Here is a 22,144-nt window from a genome sequence, read left to right as displayed (position 1 = left end):
TTGGAAGACAAACTCTGGGCAAGATAATTCCCGAAACTTGCCAAGTCATCATTGACGTTTTGAAAGGAGAATATTTCAAGGTGTGTATTATATTATACGTCATCTAATAAAGTTGGGCAAATTTACAAATATATCATTAACAAGTAGACATTGGTTGGTCTTATAAAGTGAACGTTTAGTGGATTGTTTTACCTATATAAATCATAGACGGCAACATCATAAGAATGGCAGACAAGATGCATTTGAGATAGGTATATATATAGTCACAAATAAGGCCATCGTTGACATGCTAAATATTCAATAGACCATTAGAATGCTGTACCTAGCCAGGACTCTCCATATAGGCTGTAAGCAAGCTGCTTAATTATTCATGTTGAATGTATTGTAATACTAGTCATATTCTTCGAAAAGCAAGCATGGAATTTGATTTCTAAATGAGGCCACATAATAATATAGGTTTGCTAACATAGCTCAAATACTTACCATTTGTTGTATCGCTTAAGCTAAGGTATATAGGCATAAAAACAAACAAAAAAACAAATATTTTTACAAGATATTTATTCATACAAAAAACATTAATTTATTATACCGGCTTTTGTACATTTTTGCTTAATATACGATAAACTGGTTGAGTATGAACAGTAGTTGCTGGCATTATTTTGTCACTTTGTCCCATAAAGGCAACTTCATGTATCAGCTTCTCGGCCAGCAATCTTTGTCCCTGTGACATCGATCGTAGTTTCATGGCCATCATTTTGCCAAAAACATCAAATTCATCTTCAGTCTTGCTTAGTTTGTCGGTGATTAATTCTAACACTTTGTTGGCGCTATCATTCGATTTTTTTCGTTTGAACGATGGGGGTTCTGGTGCTCTATTGAGATTCGACCTTGGAGTAGTCGACAACGTGGATGTTGAAGGCGAATATTCTATCTGTAAATAAAATGTTGATTATTTTTTGTTGCAGTTCCCTGATACGCACGAAGAAATGGAGACGATTGCAGAAGAATTTAATAGTAAATGGCAATTTCCAAATTGCCTGGGCGCAGTTGATGGGAAACACATTGCAATCGTGCCACCTGCAGGCGCCGGCTCCCACTTTTATAATTACAAACATTTCCACAGCATTGTTTTGATGGCGATTGCAAATGCTAATTATGAATTTATTTATGTTGATGTTGGAACAAATGGACGTATTTCTGATGGAGGCGTACTGAGAAAATCTGATTTTTTCAAACGTTTAGACGAAGGCAGATTTAAAATACCTGCACCAAAAAAACCTACTGCTAATTCTGATGCACTGCCATTTGTTTATATTGGCGATGAAGCCTTTGCATTACGTAACGATTTCATAAAGCCGTATTCACAAAGGCAATTAAATCACAGTAAAAGAATATATAATTATCGGACATGCAGAGCCAGGCGAATTATAGAAAATGTTTTTGGCATTTTAGCTGCTAGATTCCGCATTTTTCAAGCTCCAATAAACATGAAAATTGAAAATATCAATACAGTTGTATTAACTTGCTGTGTGCTGCACAACTTTCTTCGTCGCAAATCAACACATACTTATACTCCTTCTCATGACCTTGATAGGGAAAATCCTGAGACAGGTTTAATAGAGCTCGGACTGAGGTCACAGGACACCTTAGCGCCTTTGGAAGCAACGACTAATCGGAACTCGACTGCCAATGCTAAGAAAGCGCGAGGAGATTTCGAAAAATATTTTAATACTACCGGGGCTGTCACATGGCAAGAAAGTATGATAAGCAATAGATAAATTAAACCAATGTAACAATTTAGTTAAAATGTTTTACCTCAATACAATCTTCGTTGTTTAACGAGTTGGAGTAACTCTCATCAGGAGACATGTTTTCCAAATTGTCCACCATGCTGGATATTGAGCTCGATTCTGTAAAACAAAATGTAAATTGTTAAAATACAACATAATACTCAAACTTGTTTTTTATTATCTCTCCCCTAAGTACCCATTCCTTCATACGGTTAATATTGATATTGGTATAATTGGTGTAATCCAGTATATCGGGTATTTTCAAAATGTGTTTTCCGCTGTATTCCTCATAACCAAACTGTACCATTAATTTTGATTGATGATTGACGATTTATTGATTGTCTCTGAAGGAACCTAACTCGAGCGATTTTTGATTTTATGATCATTTCTTTTCTTCTTCTTTCGACCATGTCCGATCATAATATGGACCTCCACGGAGTGGAGGTTTGTATTGACAGATTTTGTTTTTACGAGAAATGGATGTCAGCCACTTGCTCAACATATTAGGTCCATACTCTGACTCATACACAAATTGAAATTCAATGTGTACTTGTCAGACCCAGGATTTGAACCTGGGACCCGACCACGACTCAATAAGCCGCGCTTCCACCGCCATGATCGTACCTATATATTATTATTTCTTACCTACCTCAGCAAAGAATAAATAATTTTATTGTGACTAGAAATGATTCATAGCTGTATGTTTTAATTGCTTAATAGTAGCTAATCTAATGCGATGTCACTTTCAGAGATACGACAATGTCATAGTCTGCACGTGTATAATAAATAGCTTTAAAGCATTCCCTCGTACCTATATATTATTATTATTTATTACCTACCTCGGCAAAGAATAAGAAATTTTATTGTGACTAGAAATGATTCATAGCTGTATGTTTTAATTGCTTAATAGTAGCTAATCTAATGCGATGTCACTTTCAGAGCTAGGTACGACAATTTCATAATCTGCACGTGTATAATAAATAGCTTTAAAGCATTCCTACGTACCTTCCATTTGGTCGTTCAAGAACTCCAAATTTTTATAGTACCACAGTTTGGGTAGATAAACTGCGTCTGTGCCGGCTCCGCTTCGATATGATGTCCTTACTTTATTTCTCTCCTTTCTGTAACCCGACCTCAATGTCTGTATTTTCTTTTTAACATCGTCGACCCTTGCCTGCGGCTCCACCTTGATTAAAATCTCCAAAAGTTCCGCATACGCCAAGGACTTGGCATCACGATTCTTGTATAGTGGGCTGGTCGTCTTCCACAACGATGGGTTGTCTTTAAAACAACTAATAAAATCTTCCAAGAAACTTTTCGAATGCACTCGTAGATCTACCATTGTTGTTATCGATGTGAGATGTCCGAACACTTTGAATGACAGTAAAATAATGATGGCGCTGTCGTCCGTCGGCATAGATATAAATAATGTGACGGTAAAGCGTGGTGAACGTACGAATTTCAGCGGCTCGGCGAGTAAAATATCAAACATGTTTGAAATCCAACGAGCCTGGTCTGCGGATTAAAAAGTCCGCAGACCTGGGGTGCTCCACGGGAAAAAAAAGTCCGAAGACTGTAAATCGTCTGACTTGCGTGCCAATGGAGCGCCGGCATTAGAATTATTTCGGGGACCCCATCCCATCCTTGGGAAAATATATCTTAAAATAATTGACTATTTGTCGATTTTTTTTTGACTCGCGGAACCCCCCCCCCCCCCCCCCCCCCCAGAGACGTGCCGCGGAACACAGTTTGAATACCACTGAAGTAGATGAAGCAATCACTTTGTCGATGAACCAATTTCTTAATAAATTAAGTGTAGGTGTATTTCAAAAACTATGTAGATAAGTAATACCAAATCCCAATGGTCACTATACACAATATTATCTAATAATATCCTGCGCAACGCGTTTTAATGTATGTATGCCCCCTACTATTTGGCTGGTTTCTACATTTCCTACAGCGGAAGGACAGACAGGCGAACGGGAGTCAAAGGCAGTGTTTTCTGGTTCATGTCAACGCAAACGCATAAGTACATAGGTACGCGCTTTAAATTTAAAATAAACCAACGTGTAGGTACTACTCATGGCCCCCACAAGGGGGGGCTGACAGGGGTCTAGCCTGAGGGGCAGGGCTTACAGGGGGGGGCAATGTGGCGGGTCGGTTAGTTAAGTGAGATAAACACACCACGAATTTTCTTTAATCGCAAAAGAAAGTCGCCTACTACGAATAATTATATATTAGAATTATTTTAGTGTGTTTCCTGACTAATAAAAATGACTATTTGTCCAATATGGCGAAGGGTCGCATGTTACTTGGCTATCACAAAAGGGGGTCGCGATCACTGCTTCATAATAATATGATGTAGAGGTGCTACCAATTCAAGTGGATTTATTTAAAATACACGGAATACCCTTTATTTAACACGGAACCCAGGAGTTGCCCGGAATACCATTCGGTGAACATTACACTGCCCGTAACCTTAGCGATAGGTCGGGGGTGGGCCCCAAGCATCCTTTATCCTTTATTTGAGGTTATATGGATACTATCCGTGGCTTTATCCAACTGGCTTTCTCTTAGGTATGCTTACATACTGTAGTTTAAATGCTAGAAGATATCAATATTTCGCCACGTATTTTTTTCGACTTACGACAGTTGTTTGTTCTCCCGATGAGCAGAACTAACCTGCCATTGGTGATGCCAGTTGGGAGGGCAATAACTCTGTTCAACCTTCGCTTCGGATGTTATATATGTATATATTCCACCGACTTGAAGATGAGTTTTGGTGGACGTTGTTTTATAAATTCTTAAAATATGGTCCACCTAGCTCATTCGGTGTGCTTCCATGCTTTATAATTTTAATAAAAAAATATCTAAGTATATAATTTTTGTAGGTTTTAATATACAAATTGAAATTGGTATTTATAATACCAATTTCAATTTGAAAATGGCCTGAGGGCCTGCTTCATGATACGGGGGCCATGGCAGGTAGTACTATTATTGTTTGTATTACAAAAATATTTCATATAGTAGGTAGGTATATTTATAGAATAGGTACGCTGATTAAGTACATGTACATGTTCTTTCGTTCCCCTTGGATCGGGCATCATCTCGATAGATTAATGTTATAATTTAATTTTTCCACATAACATAATATACCTATAAACAAAATATTGAAATGGTCTATAGATGTTTTGTCAACATTTGATTTTATGTATTCTCAAAATAACATAAGTTACCTTAGTATCTATGGTCTAAGAGTTACTTACTATTTAGATGTCAACGATACAATCGTAGTATTTGGTACACAGAGGCTTGAGGTGCTAATAGGCAGTGACGTCCCTAGACAAAATTCCGCCCCTAGGCAACGCCAAAATGCCGCCCCATTTTATATACAGTATTTTTTATCATCCTTTCATGACTCCAATATCTTGAATTTTGGAATTTGTTGAATGGATACATTAATAACAAAATATACCTATATCACTAAATCTAATTTACAATATTGCGAGTCCACGGTTTCGGATATATTTAAAAATACACCTGACAACTTTCAAAACTCGCGAGTGACTGGCAAAATTTTTCGATAAATTAGTTTGGTAAGTATGTAGGTACCTATATAATACTTCAAATATAATTCGCTAATCTGCACGTGTCATTGCTGGTCATCAAGGACGTGATGTCCAAGGACAACGGAAGTAAACTAGACATCGCGAAACCGACATTAAAATTACAGTCCTGTTAAACCTTTTATGTTAATTAATACATTTTGTTTCCATACAGTGAGCTGGTGGAAAAATATTTCCGTTATTGCTAAGTTTAGGTACCTATTTCTATATACTCGTATACCAAATGATTCTCCTCGATTTTCCTCCCTTCGAGAAACTGCAGCCCCCAAGCGACGCTCAATCTGCTTAACCCCACGGGACGTCACTGCTGATAGGTTTGGTTATGAACGCCCCCTTATGAAAATCTGGAGTGTGCGATAAACCTGCATTGAGTACATGCAGTACCTAACAGTGGCGAAGACTCCATAATAGGCTAGTATTTAAAGCCTACCTTCTTAAGAAAAATAATTTTTAATTGCATGTTAACATATTCACATATTTAATTCATAAAAACGACTATTTTATATTCTACAAAAATAATTTAATTTGCCAACGACGTCAGACAATTCTGATTCAGTATTATTGTAAATATATACAGAACCATCTGTGAAAGGTTAAAAAAATAGAACAGCGCCATCTCTCTTCAACTATTGTATGTATCGGATTATTGTGCGATGAATGTCAGACTTTTTTGTATGGACTTTATTTCACGGACCCCAGCCTCGTCTACCGTAATGTATGCGAGACAGTATGCTCGAGAGGCGAAGCTTTGCGCATAATATTATTGTCAAAAACAATTAATAATAAGATAATTTAATCACATATTTGTTTGTTGTTTATTGTTTTTTAAAATAAAAATTTAAATGATTTTTGGTATGTATAAATGTTTATAAAACTATATATTTTAAACTCATCGCTCAACTTTATATCGTCAGCAAGCTATTGACATTTACTCGATGTAGTGTGTACCCATTCATCAGTTGTAATATCATATTTTCTTCTTATTTCCCGTAAGTATATCTACCTGACAAGTGTGCTCTTTTTCTCTGATCTCCACAGCCTACCTCTTTCCAAAAGTCACCCTTAGTCACTGGCACCTACCCACCTAATAATAAAATCGTTAGCCAATGGTTTAACACGTCTTGTTTTGCTTGAGTCGATTGTGTATAATTTATACCTACTTTATACAAATGAACACTCCTTTATTAGAGCATGACGTCTTTTAAATTTGAAAACCCCAGATTAGTCTAAGATTTAAAAAAAACCGTACATTATTTAAGCTGTTTTGTACCAATGTATTAGCACTTTAGATTTTAGCATCTTTTTGGGGAACGCCTGAGCCCTGAATGCATGCGATTTTTTTATGGAAGCAGAAAAAGAGCTCGAACTGAATTCTGGAAATGAATTAATTTGAACAGAAAATTTGGTTGTAATTAAAAAAATATATATTGTAATGTAGACCTAAAAAATCTCTTGACTTTCATTGTAGATGGTATGTTTTTTAGGGATAATTTTGAACAGTTCGGGGAAAAAACAGGAAAATGTTCACTATTTCCGCCGAGGAAATATGGCCATAAGGCTGACGGAGCTCTAGCCTGAGGGCCCGGCCCGATTAGTGAGATAAACACACATCAAAAGTTTTCTCGAATAGGTAGTAAAAAAGAATATTACCTACAAAATATGTGGTTGTTAATAGAACTATTTTTGATCATTGTGTATTGACACACTCGATAATTAAATAATTCAAGTGGATTTATTAAAGAATGCAAAAAAAATACTAAATATACACGGTATACTCTTAATTTTAGCTCGTGGGACCCTGAGGTTTATTTGGAAAACGCTGCTGTAGAGTGTCACGTTACCCTTAATCTTAGCAATAGTTAGGTCTACGAAAGATACTGGCCTGGGGGGCCGCTTCAGGATGTGGGGGCCGCGAATTGATCACCTTAGGTGTAGGTATGTAAAAAGGAAATTATAGTCTTGATTTGGGAAAAAACACATATATTGATAATTATTCTATACCTTCTAGAACTAGTTAACACAAATAAATATAACCCACATATAATAAGTAGAATACCGATAGGCTAAATTCAATACGCCGTATATTGATGCAGGGTTTTGAATGTGTGAGAGTTCTACGAAAATGAAGCACGCATTATGCACGTGCAATAGTGTGTGTAATACACCAACATTAAATGAGCGTAAATGCATAAACCGAGAGCAGTTTTCAGTATTCGACGTAAAACGTATTCTTGACACGTGTGGAAGTTTAACCCGGATTCTTCCTTACCCGAGTCGGTTACCTGCTATCGCCTTACCCGTTATGTATTTCAGTTCCCATTATTTCAGAGTTCCCTGATATAACCCCATGACCGTGAAGGTGCTAAAGCCAACACTGTCGACTGATTGTAGTGCAACGTTGATAAGTAGGTATCATTTTAAAACTTTGAAAAGCCACAGAAATAACGTATTACAAAAATCTTGGACTCAAATTTAATGGCGATCAAACACACGCCTTTTGCTTTCTGGGCGAGGACTATATTATCACTAGTTACCTACCCAATTACTAACCTACTAAACTAAGTAGAAAACCCACTTACTAGAAGAAAAAAGGTGTAATTTATTTTCTTTATTGATGCATTGATTATAATTTCCACACAATTATGAATAGGTAATAATATAATTAACAACTTTACTGAGTATAATAATATCACATCACACGAATATAAAAGGGCTGCACTCATAATTAATGCAACTCCAAACCTGAAACAGAGAAAAAATGATTACAACGGTATAATGGTAGTATCATAGAACAGAATTAATTTGGTGTCCCTGGGGTACTGTTACACCCACGAATGGTCCCCATTTGGGGATGTCTCTGTGAATCTGGAGAGGCCCGAATCGATACCAAAACGACAAATAGTAAGGGTTGATTACGAAAATAAATAAATAATAAAACTGACAATAGTATTGTAATGTGTAATTTAACAATTTAACAAGAATGGAAGAATGGAAGAAATTAATCAAGAATTGAACACACCATTTTTGCGCATTGCCTTCTGCGCCGGATCTTGGCGCGCATGCGCAGAAGAGAAAAAAAGGATTTGATAGTAAAATAAAAAATACGTTTATTCGAGCTCCGCATATAAAAGAAATTGTAACTGTATAAAAATGTAACCATTAGATAATATTAAAGGTAAATACATCTCGCCGTTTCCAACACAATTCCGGTGTGTTATTTGTTCACCTCCAAGTCCCGAATCCAGACGAAAAACCACAAATAAAAGTGACAGCGTGCTTTTCACTTTCTAAAATCGAGGGAGATGGCAGTACATAGTAGATATGTATTTCATACCTACCGAGTGTGATTTAAAATTATTAGGGGACGTTCATATTATTATACTAACTATAAAATATCTATTATTTTTACGGATTTGGTCTGATAATATTGTGTTGAAAGGTTTAGGGGGGGGCAGGAGGGTCCTAGTAAGTGCGAGGCCCGATTGGAGAATTGCGCGAGGCCCCTCGGTACTAATTCCACTTTTTTATTATAAATATCAAACTGGACTGGTTTGATCCGATTCATAGGGATATTAGTATCTACATACCATTGTTTTTTAATGCGTGTTCCTGAATATCTTTATTAGAAACACGTCAAAGATGTTCTTGAATAATAGCGTAAAATTTCCCAATAACTTTATAAATCTAGTATCTACTGCATAGTGACCTCATTGATTCAATTTACTAATCAACTTCACTTGTGTTGATTCATTGATTGTTTTTATTCCTGCAACGCCCTAATACCGGACCTGAGATGTTCTGTAGAAAATGTGACGTCACTAAAACAACAAAATTTATAGGTACCAATTTATCTCGATCATTTTCAAAGAATTTAATTAAAAATTTCAAAATTGTCTTGTAAAAACGTGACATTGGAGAGGTGATTTAAAAATTACCAAAATCATGTGACTTCATTTATCGACAACCTCTGAGTTTTGTAGACAGTGGTAGACTTACAAACTTTTTAAAAATAATAACTATTTTTTTGTTGACTTAATAATTAATCAAAACGTTGGGGCGGAGCTCGGAGCAGGAGCTCGGAACAGGGGAGCAATGGAGTTTTACCCGGAGCACCGAAAATTTGTAGTGCTCCACTGCTCCGGATGTTTTTTTTTTATTATTAAATTTTCGTCCTTATCCGATGAAAATATTATATTTGATACTTTGCAACACTGGAATTATTTGAAATACGGCAACTTTGCCGAGTGATAAATAACCTCACTTTACAGAAGAAGCAGACAATGAAAGACGATTTGCTGTCGTTTTTGTTTAATATAATTAATAATGAAAAGGACGAATAATAAACCTTATTTCATAACTAGTTTTTTTTTTTAACATTTGTACAAGTACTTTTTACCCAGAGCGGATCAGACCTTGGAGCGGAGCTGGAGTAAGTATTAGGTCCTGGAGCGGAGCAACTCAAAAAAGGGTCCGCTCCAACCATCTGCTTATAATAGTATTATTCCATAAATCCTTACACTTTTCCTGAGATTGCAACCGCCTCGAAGTGACAGCGTCCATATTCTTCAATTCGTCGACGGCTCCTTTCAGAATGCAGTGGGCGTCTTCGGAAGAACTGATGAGCGCAGAATCGGCCATCAACCCCAACTGCACTCGTCCATTACAAGTCAATAATGTAACTCCAATACCTGGGAAGATGAAATAAAATAAGCCATGTTTTCGATGAGATCCACACACGATCTCCTAGCACATAATCATTAATTATATACATTGCACAAGGCGTACGAGACCCCCATTTTAATAATAAAACTTTATATTCACAAGTATTATATTCTGAATTATAATTTAAAGCCTTTTAAGTCGATATAATTATATGTATTCAAATAAAGTACAGAAGCAGAATTTATAAAAGCATATTTTATGAACAAAAATTGCTCCCTTTTTCATCATAAATTTCATTTTATATATGTACCTAATTGAATAAAGTATTTTTTTTAATAATAACATTAAAATTGATTTTTTAAACATTTACCGCACCCTAAATCCTGCCACCCTGGTGTTTTATACCCCTGACACCCTCCACTTGGCGGGCCCCTGCTGATACCTATTTTAAAAATCGGAAGCATTGAGGAGTTGTGAGTAAAGTTCTCTCAAGATGCAGAACTACACTGTCATTTTGGAGAGCAATAACTGTGTTGAATCAAATCCCTTCAGATAGGATTTGGCCGTGATGGGAATGCCTGACCTGTTGTACCGCGGTGCGGCACGAAGAAGACCATGTCCCGGATTGCGTGGCCATCGCAGATTGTGATGTCAGAAGGCCCCGGTAGATTGCTGACGACTAGCGTGGCCTGCTCGCTACACATCATAGGACGCAGTATTGCCTCAGGCAAGACATGCCCAGCTACGCTCATCAGCCAGTAATTCACCTGCAATGAATATAATAATTTAATTACACCCTTAGTGAATGAAACAACACACATACATATAAAGCGAATGTATTTAAAATTGATAATTTGAGACCAAAAATGGAAAGGGACGATATTTTTAGGGACGTGCGCACACGAATGCTTAATCATTGTGAAAAAGTGGCGGATGGAAGAAGCAAAATCAAATAATTAGAGTGCGACTTTTATATTAGGTAAGTCTTTTACGTCACCAGGGTCGTTTCTGTAACTGAAACCCGTCCCCCGGATTTATTTACCTCAATACTACATTCCCGCATACATAAAATAATTCAGTATGTATTATAAATATCGCGGGGAGTTTTATTAACAATAAAATGCCGAAACCTTTGTGGAAGCAGACGAATAGCATTATTTTGAATCTAGAAGTATTGTGTGGAGGAGAAGCAGAAAACAAAACTTTTAATTCCGTTCAATAGTTCCAGAGATAGAGTAAATGAAATGACAAGTCAACGCGCAAAGTGACGTAATAGTATCAGCGAAGTGTCAGCGCATGCAGCGTTGTGACATAGAATGACGTAGGTGACGTTGATATAAAGTCGCACTGTAGTGTGTAACATTTTTTTTTTCAATATTGTAACATCGGTTTTTTACTTACTTGAAAATCAACGCTATATCTGAGTTTATTGGTATGTCGTCTCACTTCGACCAGCCTCTTCAGCAAGGAAATATTTCCTCCACCATTGGAGTCAATCTGACTGATTGGAATCGTCAACATGGCGACGGAAAACTTGTTCTCCAGCTTGAATGGCACGTCATCGTTCTCTGGATTGATGGTCAACTCCTTAGTGTCCATCCTGATGGGTACAACTGCTGTCATATATTCTGGCACCAGTGGTTTGCCTAGCAAACAGCACTAAAAACAATAACAGAAATCAGTGGCTTTTTATTAGAGACGTTCCGTGGGGGTAGACCAGATTGAGCGTCGCTTGGGGGCGGCAGTTACTTGAGGGGCGGCAAATCGAGGAGAATCATTTGGAATATATATAAATATTATATAATATAGAAATACCTAAAATTATTTTGTTTACATGTTGTACAATAATAGCATTGCAAAAATTGTATGAAAATAATATATCTGTGTATTGCTAAATGGTACAAAACAAATGTGTCAGAAATATCGTCCAAATAGAACCTCAGACTCTGTTGATTTGGGCAAGCTTCTAACTTTATCTATCTAATATATAAAAAATAATATTTGTTTGTGGGTTTGTTTGTTTGTTTGTTCGTTTTGAATGCACTGCCATACCGTTCATCCGATTGCGATAAAACTTTGTCAACTTATTGCTTGCACTTTCGCGAAGAGTATAGGCTATACTAATATATAAAAATGAATGTCTGTCTGTCTGTATGTCTGTGTGTCTGTCCCGTATGCGTTCCTATACCATTCATCCGATTGCGATGAAATTTTGGTAAGTGGTTGTATGCATACCCATGAAGGTTTCTAAATTAGAAAAATCATTATTTTCTTCTTCTTCTTCATTCTATCTTCTTTTATTCGTATTGTTCCTATACCATTCATTCGATTGCGATGAAACTTTCATCGGTTGTTGTGGTAACACCCGTAAAGGTTTCTGAATTAGTACAACCATCTTCTTCTTCTTCTTCTTCTTCATTATATCTTCTTTTATTCGTATGGTCCCTATATCATTCATCCGATTCCGATCGTCAGTGGTTGTGCCAACACCCGCGAAGGTTTCTGAATTTGTACAACCATCTTCTTCTTCTTCTTTATTATATATGTATTCTTTTATTCGTATGGTTCCTATATCATTCATCCGATTGCGATGAAACCTTCATCAGTTTTTGTGGTAACACCCGTAAAGGTTTCTGAATTAGTACAACCATCTTCTTCTTCTTCTTCTTCTTCTTCTTCTTCTTCTTCTTCATCTTCTTCATTATTTCTTCTTTTATTCGTATGGTCCCTATATCATTCATCCGATTGCGATGAAACTTTCGTCAGTGGTTGTGCCAACACCCGCAAAGGTTTATGAATTTGTACAAACATTTTCTTCGTCTTCTTCATTATATCTTCTTTTATTCGTATGGTTCCTATACCATTCATCCGATTGCGATGAAACCTTCGTCAGTTGTTGTGATAACACCCGCAAAGGTTTCTGAATTAGTACGACCATCTTCTTCTTCTATTCTATATTCTTCTATTTGTATGAGTTCCTATTCCATTCATCCGATTGCGATGAAACCTTTATCAGTTTTTGTGGTAACACCCGTAAAGGTTTCTGAATTAGTACAACCATCTTCTTCTTCTTCTTCATTATTTCTTCTTTTAATCGTATGGTCCCTATATCATTCATCCGATTGCGATGAAGCTTTCGTCACTAATTGTGCCAACACCCGCGAAGGTTTCTGAATTAGTACAACCATCTTCTTCTTATATTCTATCTTCTTCTATTCGTATGCGTTCCTATACCATTCATCTGATTGCAATGAAATTTTGATCAAGTGTTCTGCTCACGCCCGCAAAGGTTAATGAATTGATAAAACTATTTTCTTCATCTTTTTCTTCAATTCTATCTTTTTCTATTCGTGTGCGTTCTTATACTATTCATCCGATTGCGATGACATTTTGACCAGTTGTTGTGCGCATGCCCGCAAAGGTTTTTGAATTAGTACAACTATCTTCTTCTTCTTCTATTCGTATGCGTTCCTATACCATTCATCCGATTGCAATGAAATTTTGATCAAGTATTGTGCTCACGCCCGCCAAGGTTTCTGAATTGAGGCAACCATTTCTTCTTCTTTTTCATCTATTCTATCTTCTTCTATTCGTATGCGTTCTTATACCATTCATCTGATTGCGATGAAATTTTTGTAAGTTGTTGTGCGCACACCTGCAAAGGTTTCTAAATTAGTATTATATAAAATACAAAGTTCGTTTTATCCAATTTTGGTTTGTTAGTGCATATTAATAACATTAATAACGTTTGCGTATTTTGGATTCGATTTTAATTTAGTGTTCTTTTGTTTGACCTTTACTCCTATTAGAATTATTTTCATATTGATATATTGTATTACACAGATATTTTAATATTAAAAAAATAATTACCTCTTATTATTTTTTAAATATCTAAGATAAATATAACCACGAAGCGACCCTGTGCGAAGCCGGGTACTTCAGCTAGTTACCTATATTATATTTATTACTTTTTTATATCTAAATTTAATTATGTATGTTTTAGTGGTGTATATTTTGTTAGTACTGTACGAAAACATCTTCTTGAATACGTTTCCAGGCGCTGTTGAAACTAAATGGGAGGAGCTTATAATGGAATTGCGGTTTAAAATGGGCGGAGCATGGTAGTTCACAGTTTTAACACGTAGCCAAGAAAATGTTTTCGTACAGTAATGTATCCATACAACCAAGGCCTGAACAAAAACGATGCATGAGTGCGAGTGAGAAAGTATTCGGCACCCTTATGATCTCGGCGACACGCGCTAGAGTAAGATAAAAGGTCTACATATTTTTGAGATGGTTTCCAAAATCATCGCCGGCAATTCGTGCTGAATCGCTTCACGTAGCATTGATAATCTGCGAGTTCGTGTTGCTAAATTTGCTATTTTTTGTGTTAAACATAGAACAGTGGTAAATATTTTTAGTTAATTAAGTAGGAAAGGTGGTTCTGCGTGTTGTATTAAAATATGGTAGCCGTACTGATAAGCAAGAAGGTGGTATTACGTTTCATAGGTAAGTTGATACATGTTCGTGACAATTTATTTGTATATTATTATTTATTTTAATATCAGTGACCTAGTGTTTCTTTAAAATAACTTAAATTATGGATATCTTTACCTAATTGGTTGCATTTTGACTGCTTAAAAATACTATATAACGTAAAAAAACAGAAATTATATTTTAATTCTGAGCGTCTAGTGCGAGCACTTTGGGCGAGCACTAGCGAAATGGTCTATGGTCTCGAACATTTGTAGGCGAATGGTTTCGCTCGCCCACAAACCAAACGCACGACACGTAGCTTCATTTAGCAGTGCAACGGGTGGCGTCTAGATGTATCTATAGTCTATGCATACAACACATTTCTTAGATATTGGAGTCATGAAAGGATGATAAAAAATATTGTTGTAGTCTGTATTATATAAGCTGGCGTTCACGTCACACGGAAAGCATTGTGCCATCGCATTCGACTGTTGCAAGTTTTCAATGGGAGGGAACGAGAGAAAATGCAGTGCTGCATCCTGAAGCGGGGGGGGGGAAACCACACGCCAGCTTATAGAAGACAGACTCTAATAATCACCGTCGCAGAAGGCGTCCACTTCAATAAGTCTCCAAGACTTTCTCTTCAAGGAGCAGAAATACTAATAATACTATAAATAAGATTTAAAAATAATATTCTAGTTATATCAATTTATCAAATGTTGGATGGGTAGATAAAATTAGACACCCCAGGTGAGATAATAATATGACAGTGGCGAAGAGTGCTTGTTGTACACAGGTAAGCGATGAATAACTGAAAAAAATCTCACTTGAAAAGTCATACGGGAATTTAAGTTCAACTTTGTTTATTTTTTAGTATTTAACTGTTTAATATAACTAACATGTAATTTTTTACGTGTAGGTAATTAACATTTAAAATATATTTTTATTCATATCAATTTAAATATTTGATATTTTATAATGATTTCAACTAGGAATATATCAACCTTTGAATTTTAAATTTAAATTTAGATATTTACATCTGCAGTCTCTATCCAAGTTATGTTCGTTGTAAACTTATTATGTTATGTACTTAGGTCAAATCTTAACCTTGCATCTTCAAAGTTTAGTCCCTACGTGATAGTTTTTTCAATGGGAAATTGACAAACAAAACAGATACGAATCGTAGTTTGGAAGAAACGTTTCTCATTTCTCAACGAATACGACAAAATATTCATCAAAATCAATTCGATCACCTATTATAATTAAGTACCTATACTAACCATGGCCCCCACAAGGGGGGGGTGGCTGACAGGGCTCTAGCATAGGGGCCCGGGCTCAGGGGGGCCGATATGGCGAGTCGATCAGATATGTGAGATAAACACTATTAAAAATTTGCTATAATAGTAAAAAAGGTCGCCTGCGACACTATTAACTTTGTTTTTTAATGAGGTTGTGCGATGTCATTTTTGATTATTTTGTGTTGCTACTCGACATCTCCATAATTCAAGTACTAATATATATTACAACTACAAAAAAATCGCTATAAATACACTGAAGGCCCTTAACACAATTTTGAAAACATTTCTGAAGGGCGTCACATATGCTATTAACCTTAGCGATAGGTAGGGGGCCCAGCCAAAGATCCTGGCCGGAGGGGCCGCTTTAGGATGTGGGGGCCATGATACTCAGAGTAGCGATTTGCAAGACGGTCTCATAGGCCTTGGACGATCCGATTAGATGAATGATTTCCGATAAAGGTTCTTTTCAGCTGGCATATCAAGTAGAGTAATTCGCGTGCCATAAAACAAACCACGATAGTGAACGAGGGGTATCGATGAAAGCCTTAATAAAATAAAACAAATATAGGCCAGTTACCTGCGAGAAATAGTTGTGATAACTTGCCGAAACGGCAGTCAGGAACAAATCCGAGAACGTGGCTCCAGGAATCCTCACCTTCATCCTTTTGATCGTGCTCAGAAGACTATGTTCATTTTTCTTGTCTGATATCCAAGCCACTATCTTCTTACCCGTTAACGTTGGACCGTGCAGCACATTGTTGTCAGGAGGTCTTAAAACTTGAGTCACTAAACTAGCTGGTACTAATACGATCCGTAGAATTTTGTTGAGAAGCGTGTAAACTAATTGAATACACTTTGCTTGGACTTTCTCAAAACAAGAGGAAGCTACCCAATAATCTAAAGACTTCTTGAAGTGTTTCGAAAATATGTATTGTAGTTTTTTATTCTTTTCGCATTTTTCATCAGCTATTGTTTTTAACAACAGCTTTATCAAAACTACTCCATCTCCTAGGCTGTGATGAATTCTGAATAATATTGGGTATAAGTTCTTATTCTCTTCCAATTTAGAATCACCATCTTTAACCAATGGTTTATTACTGACTAATATTTCCCAGGCGGCCGTATTTTCATATGGTAGAATTGAATTACACCTTTCGCCAACGAAATGTTTTAGATTCTCTTCATTTAGTTCGATATTCTCATCGAATCTTAACGGCTTTACGAAATCATCTATACAAATTTGTTCGTTGATTTCCCAAAAGAAGTAACCCAATCCGAAAGACCTTTTGTACATCATTTTAGGATACTGAGAATTGGCCCCTAGTAACTTAGAAGAGATTTTATCTTTCAATTTAGTCAACAGAAATTCTTGGTCAATTGTTTTGTCAATTTTCAATGTATCCACTTCCACCAATGCTACGACATTGATTATACTCCTTGCGTTTTCTTCCTCTAGAGCCCATATGGTATCAGTGCCGTCCAATAATTCCACAAAGGTTTTTTTATATTTTCTTTTTAGTATAAAATTGACAATAATTCTATTGGCATATGAAAAGAGCATGACCAAAAAAATAATTGGTGCAATGACCGTGGATAGAAGAAATGTTCCAGCCACAAAAATAGTCTGAGGATTAATGTATTGTGGTGATGAGAGAATGAGCTTGTTTTTTCCATGTGTGGTTTCCTAAAATAAAATATAATCATTAGCTTTCTAACATATACATACTTATATATAATGAATATAATATGACGAAAGTAAAAAAATAAATAAGTTTTTCAAAAAGGAGTCGTGAACATCACAGAACTAGTCATATAACAGATCACATTGAAACCGGCAAGGCATCTATCCATGCAATCAGTGGCGCACCCAGGGGGGGGCATGGGGCCCTGGCACCCCCCAAAATTATCAGAATGATTTTAAACATTGAAATTGAAAGCCGATAAACTATACCTTTGGGCTTAGACAAATAAAAACACGGCAAAAAAATGATTTGTAATTCTCCAGCACCCTTTTAAGAAAAATTTCTTAGATTTTATTTTATAACACAAAAATTTCGAAACACTAATGTCAGGTTTTTTTAGAAACCCAATCCCTAATGGAACTGTCAAACAATTCTCGGTGTCCACCCGAATTCCGGAGTAGTGCAGGTCATGGCTGGGGAGGGCTGACAGGGCTCTAGCCTGGGGGCCCGGCGTGTCGGGTTGACCAGACAAGTGAGATAAACACACATCATAAATCAGTTTTAATAGTAAAAAAAGTCGCCTGCGGCGCTATTATACTTCATGGCCATGAACATTTTCAATTATATAATTGTGCAATATATTTTTTGATTATTATGTGTCGATACTCGTCAGCTCCATCATTAAAGTAGATGTATTAAAAATCGCCAATAATTCACTGTATGAGTACCCTTAATTTGAACTAAAACACAATTTGAAAAACGTTAATGTAGTGTTTCACACTGCCTTTAATCTTAGCGGTAGGTAGGGGGCCCGCCAAATATCCTAGCCTGAGGGCCCGTTTCAGGATGTGGGGACCATGGTGTAGGTACCTACACCGAGTGCAATAGACAAAAGGCCGATAAACGAGAAATTAGGCTGTGAAGAAGAAAAAGATCCTATGGGACTAATTTACATTCTCCTCCTTGGGCCCCCCCAATAGTAAATCCTGGGTGCGCCACTGCATGCAATAGATTCCGGTTTGGCCTGATGTATAGCTGAAATTCCTCCGGGGAAGACATACAGATTTCATGATTCCACGATGTGCTCCGTGGTCTGAATCTCACCCGCAATGTGTGGACTCTTTTAAGCCCCACTTATAAGCACACCTGGAATGCCCACACCGGATTCAGTTCAGACACGCTATATTTGCGTGGAAGCTTAAAGCTAGGAAGCTTTTCCAGAGGGTCCACAATTAGACGGGAGTTCCTCATGCTTGATGCCAGCCAGTCTCGTCGCCCGGTACCGTAGGTGGAAAGCATACACCGGGAGTTTTTCGTTGTTTAAAAAACTCAATGTGTCTTCACCTTATCTTTGGTGGAAGTATCCTTGAAAGCACATGCAGCCATGGAAACGGCCTAGAAGATAGGGTGCCAATAATGATACGCATGGTTGCGTTAAGAGCGTACATAAGTGAAACGGCATTCGGAGAGCGATAGTGGAGGTGTCTGCACGTCGATTTATTTTGTCATGGCGTCGGAAGAAAATATTTTTAAATCGTGTAAAGATGACTAAAAAACTTTACGTATGTACTTAAAAAAGAGAACATGTCAGTGAATATACTATTATTATTACGAATGTAATAATAAACATAACATAAAAAGGACGCATGTTGAACGTTTATGACAAATTACATTTCGTTCGGCTTGCGTCATTTACACCCGCAATCCGCGCATCGCCTAGTTACGATCTTTTTAGACTATGCCTCAGCTGAGGTATAGCCCTATGTTGTCTGTCAATATTGTTGACACGAGCACTTCGGGACCAGACGGTTACGGCAAATATTCGGCAACAGAATATACTAGACGAAGTGCAGCTGTGTGCAAAGTATGTGAGTCACAGCCCCAAATTTTTACAGTTGCCAGAATATGTGTGTAATTTTGGTCTACAAATCTCATACCTATTGAATCTTTCTACAAGGTGCAGCCGTTGAAGTTTTTACTTCTGCCAATCAACCTACTTAACTTTTGGCCAGTCCTTAAATTCACCCGCCTTCGTGATATGTACATTCTGTACACGTCGGTCATGGCGAGTACGCCTCATGGTGTACTTAAAAATACTCCACTGAAGAAAATTTGTAATTCAACTATGTTATATATAACCAAATTTGGACTAAGGATCCCGGTATTGCGATACCATCGTCTCCTATATTGAGGGAGTGATAAAGATCAATCCAGATAATAAGATGATGTTATTTTATATTTAATGGGGAGGGGGGTAGGAATCCGCCATTTCTTGATGACACATAATATAACAAATAAATATAGTGATATATTATATACTAACCTTGTGGGCGCGAATTAGATTAATAATCATGATCAAAACAATGGCCGTGGCTAATCCTAGTTGCTCTGCATAAGGGATGTAACTGAGAAATGACGTCTCGCTGTAGAGTTCAATTCTTTGTCCGGCCAGTGAGGCATTGAACTTGGTGAAGGCATCCTGGAGGAATGCACCGGTAGAGTTTACATTCCGTTTAAAAATCATCTCCGAGTCCAGGTCTGTCCAACTGACCCACTTTGGGAATAAATCCATTTCGAAAACCTTAAATCAGTGGTTACAAACTTTTTAACATTAAGAACACATTTACAGCCAAAACTCCAATGAAACTTACATAACTTAAACACTACAAAGACAGAGATATATATAATTGACAAATGACTGTTAGTTAGGTATATTTTTTTAAAACGTTATAAATATAATGAAAAATATATAAGTAACAAAAAATAATGACAATTTAATTAATAAGGTCTGTGGCATTGGATTAATGCAAATAATTTTTCATAGTTTGTACTGTATGTGGATATTTCTATTTTTGAAAAGTGATTTTGATTTGTATCAGTGAGCCACTATCTGTATTTCGATTTTATTATGTCCATTGTTGAAAATAATGATTCACATAACTAAGTTGAACCAAAGCATGATTTTATCTTCTATGCCCCACATTTTAGGGAGAGAAATATTTTCGATCCACCAGTTACATGCAAATTGTACGTAATAAATTTCACCGTGGCACAGTTCTCCATCAGCTTTCTTATTGGAAAGAGATGATCGAATACTATACGATATCCAATTTTATTAGATTCAATATGATCATTAATTCAGTTTTCATAAATGATTTTGGCAAAATTCATGAATTCAAGAAAGAAAACCTAACCTAACTTAACAGTCCAGTACATCGGCTATTTTCAAAATTTGTTTGCTTCTGGGTTTCTGTAAAGTGTAAATCGACGTTTTATTTAGACATAAATTTTATGTCAGTATTATACGACCCAAAGAGGTGGATAGTCTTTAATATACGGCCATATATTTCCGATACAACATTTCACGGTGAAGTGTGATGCGGCGGACTGTATACATACAAGTTTCCGGACACGTAGTTGTAGACTGACAAGTCAAAAATTTGACATTTTAAGGTTAAAGGTGAAAGGTTAAAGATATCATTAATTTATAATTAACTATTTCTTTTTATTCAACGAATAATTCACAAGATTTAAAAATATACCATTCAAATTATTGAATATAACCGATATACCAACATACCGATTGCCAAAGTAGCTTGATTTGGAAGAGCGCTGATGAGTAGGTATTAAAAAGGCCAATAGTTAAAATTTGTCGCAATTAGTATGTCACCTTGTAGCATAGAGGTAATGCACGGGGCGTAAACCCAGGAGAGGCAGGGTTTGATTCTTACTTTTTTCAAAAATATTTTTTCTATCGGTTATAATATATTTTCTCAGAAGTGTTTTTCAAAATTATTTATGTTCATATCATTAATTAGCTGTTCAAAGATTATCACAAGCCTAAACTAGTTAAATTTATATCTAATATTAATGTTCATAATGGGTTATCATAAACTTACTCAAAAGAGTCTAATTTTAAAAATACTACTAAAAATACATTATTTGTATGATTTTTCAATAAATGAATTATTTCATTCAAAATAAAAATCATAATACACATTGAAAAAGAAAATCGGCTTAGTACATACATGTATAGATTTACCTTGTTCATAGAGTTTGCACTTTTGAATCCAATTATCTCAGAATGCTATTAATTGACTTGTCATAGTCTAAAACCGATATGTACTTAATATTTCGGTATTGTGATGGCAAACGGTTATAACTGCAGTCTTTTAATTTTTAAATTTTCTTCCATAATATTATGTTCCAAATTGTATATTCATTGATTTGGAAAAATATTAGAGCTGCAACTTTATTGGTCACAAAGTAATGTTAAACAATATCTGCATCTGACCAATTGTGAAAATAGTTGATATGGCAAAAAGATATATCTGCTTAAAATGCAAGATAACAATAAAACTTTAATCTTTTTAAAAGAAATGATAACATTTATATATTGGGATGCTAATTCCGCTTATTTTTATATATAATACTATTATTATTATTTCACAACTTTGTTTTTTCTATCCTGTAAAATTGTGTAAACAGCAGTTATTACCGTTTGCTATCACAATCATGGCCCCCACAAGGGGGGCTAACATGCCTCTAGCCTGAGGGCACGGGCTCAGGAGGGGCCCGGCGAGGCGAGTCGACCAGATAAATGAGATAAA

At 36.2% G+C, this 22,144-nt stretch overlaps 1 protein-coding gene across 1 annotated transcript; it reads right to left on the bottom strand.

Annotated features, from left to right (window-relative positions):
• Positions 1–583: 583 nt before the first annotated feature.
• Positions 584–20,106, bottom strand: LOC147063599 (uncharacterized). The gene is made up of 8 exons (XM_085959427.1): positions 19,941–20,106; positions 16,430–16,908; positions 11,525–11,737; positions 10,662–10,845; positions 9,934–10,104; positions 2,796–3,071; positions 1,816–1,910; positions 584–931 (listed from the first exon to the last, which is right to left on the bottom strand). The coding sequence occupies exons 1-8, from the start codon at positions 20,104–20,106 to the stop codon at positions 584–586; spliced, it is 1,932 nt and encodes a 643-aa protein (XP_085815553.1).
• Positions 20,107–22,144: the final 2,038 nt, after the last annotated feature.

The sequence above is a fragment of the Rhyacophila brunnea genome, unplaced genomic scaffold (genome assembly GCF_057557595.1).
Source record: "Rhyacophila brunnea isolate RB1 unplaced genomic scaffold, BYU_Rbru_1.0 scaffold_9, whole genome shotgun sequence".
NCBI classification, from domain to species: domain Eukaryota; kingdom Metazoa; phylum Arthropoda; class Insecta; order Trichoptera; family Rhyacophilidae; genus Rhyacophila; species Rhyacophila brunnea.
The sequence above is the reverse complement of the archived record's forward strand: the minus strand, read 5'-3'. Positions and strand labels throughout refer to the sequence as shown.